The sequence below is a fragment of the Arachis duranensis genome, unplaced genomic scaffold, assembly GCF_000817695.3.
Source record: "Arachis duranensis cultivar V14167 unplaced genomic scaffold, aradu.V14167.gnm2.J7QH unplaced_Scaffold_143185, whole genome shotgun sequence".
Lineage (NCBI taxonomy): Eukaryota > Viridiplantae > Streptophyta > Magnoliopsida > Fabales > Fabaceae > Arachis > Arachis duranensis.
The window spans coordinates 9,829-12,009 of NW_026264061.1; the positions used below are offsets into that span (position 1 = coordinate 9,829).

Here is a 2,181-nt window from a genome sequence, read left to right on the forward strand (position 1 = left end):
TTTCTCACATAAACTTGACACAAGTTCATTCATAAGCCATAACAAGATGACTTCAAAGAGAATCGAAAATTACTGTATAATATTAAGAAAAATAAATAAGCGAGACGTTGAAAAACAAAATGAGAGGAGGAAAAAAGAAAAGAAAAAACTACCAGCAATATAGACTTTAAGCATGCAGAAATAATTTTGCATCCTTCGGCATTCAATGTGGTAAGCTTCTGCAAACCTGATACCAGAGCAATGAAGGTAATGTAGAACAGAAAACCATAATACACACAGAGTAGTAACAGCAAGTGAAAGTTTCAGTAGTTCCTCATGCAAAATTATTTCACGGTAAAAAATGATGATATCTTTCACTTAAAGGGATGTGGTTAAGTGCATAAAAACAACAGCCACACAGCAGCAACAAACACTGGAAAATATACCTCTTAAATCGGAGGTTTTTTTTTTAATCTTATTCAAATTTTAATTTTTATAATTTAAAAAATAAAAAATAAAAAATCCCCGAATAGGTTAAAAGGGGAGGGGAGGAGTGGGGAATTTGCAAATCCAAACCCAATTCCAACATTTTGATTCGCAGACATTTAGATTCGGGAGAATTTGAAAATATATTTAAATTTTTGACTTTTTTTAAATTTGGACTTATCGATTCTTCATGTTCATTTAAGTCCTTGACTTTTTCAAAATCTGGACTTATCGATCCCTCACGACAGCGCAGCGCCATCCAATTGGAGAAGGCCGCTGTTGTCTTCAACCTCGGAGCCATCTACAGCCAGATTGCTGCTTCTTGCGACCGTACCACCGCCCTTGGCCGTCACCTTGCAATGGAAGCCTTCAAAGTTGCCGCCAATTTCTTCCTCCAACTCTGGCAGGTTTTTGCCAAGAACGTGGTCGCCACCCTCGATTTGACTCTCGTCTTCGCGGAGTTTCTGCACCTCCTCTTTTCCGCTCAGGCTTCCGAGCTCGAATTACGGGAAGAACTGAACAACAACGACGCCAGTTACGCTCTCCAACAACACCGATGTGCCCTATCGTTTATATCGGTCAGTCTTCACTCTTGATTGATTTTACATTTATTCTTCATTCTAATGATGATGAATTGATGATGATGATGTTTAGGTTTATAAGCTTTATCGTAGAGCATATGCACTGATACCTACTGATTCGGCTGCACGGAAACATGTCCGCTCTTTTGACCCAACCTGGGTAACTCATCTTTACCAGAAGAAGAGATTCTTTCAGGCAGAGGCTCGTCAGAGGCAATCATCCATCCTACCCGAATCCGAGCGAAAATCGGTCACATCTTGTGCTCTTGATCATGATGCAGAATGTGTCCCTGAGATATTAGTTAGAAGGATTTGCTGCGGGTCCTCGTCTGTACGCAAGCTGCTACACGAAGAACGAAAACAAAGGTACATTGACCTCAACCTCTCGGAGTACAATCCTTTCAAGATGATGAAGTATGGAAAGCTGGTGGCTTACCCATGGGACATGCCTCCTCCTTATCCAACAGAATCGGCAATCCTCCAATCTTCCTTGTCTTCTTGGTCGTCAGATTCGGCAATCCCCCAAGCTTACTTGTCTTCTTCGTCGTCAGATATTCTTGCATTCATTCCTTTGAAGAAGAGTGAGCCCTTGAATCTCTATGAGTCCCTGCGCAGTTACTTTGTCCTCAAATACTCTGAGAGTGTGGCAGAGAGAGTAGATGGCCTTCTGGAAATGCTACACAAATTGCGCAATCAGATGCTGCGTGATGACCTTTCGCCACCCCTTCGCCGTGACTGCCTCATGCGTTATTACAAATGCCTTTGCATGATTGAGCCTGTCTTCCCTATGAATGCCTCACCCAACCCGCCTATCTTTGTTTGGTACAATGCCATCAACCCTCAACAGCACTCTTCTCAGCATAACATCCATTTGGAGAAGGCCTCTGTTCTCTTCAACCTGGGACGCCTTAAGGAATGCTTCACGTTGGTTCTATCTACTGTCCGAGTTTGAGTCTCGCAAGGCATATGGCACGATTGACTTGTCAGAACACTACGTCCATATGATAAATTTACAGTTTCAAGAGTTGGAATTGAAGTTTCATGTTCCCCAACCTGGTAATCCAGGATATCCTGTATGTATGATCTTCTACCGTTTCAGTTGATCTTTTCTTAGTACAATTGATTGATGTCAATC

General features: G+C 41.8%; 1 protein-coding gene across 1 annotated transcript; it reads left to right on the top strand.

The window, feature by feature from the left end:
• The first annotated feature begins 240 nt into the window (after positions 1 to 240).
• Positions 241 to 2,149, top strand: LOC107472524 (vacuolar-sorting protein BRO1). Its single transcript, XM_052255987.1, has 4 exons — positions 241 to 246; positions 669 to 1,043; positions 1,120 to 1,974; positions 2,063 to 2,149. Exons 1-4 carry the CDS (start codon positions 241 to 243, stop codon positions 2,147 to 2,149), a joined length of 1,323 nt encoding a protein of 440 aa, XP_052111947.1.
• The last annotated feature ends 32 nt before the right edge of the window (positions 2,150 to 2,181 follow it).

Bases quoted from the DNA above. Each gene is read 5' to 3' on its own strand.
- LOC107472524 (XM_052255987.1), top strand. The intron at 1,044-1,119 runs GTCAGTCTTCAC...GATGATGTTTAG, and splicing joins GTGCCCTATCGTTTATATCG to GTTTATAAGCTTTATCGTAG. The intron at 1,975-2,062 runs GTTCTATCTACT...ATAAATTTACAG, and splicing joins TTAAGGAATGCTTCACGTTG to TTTCAAGAGTTGGAATTGAA.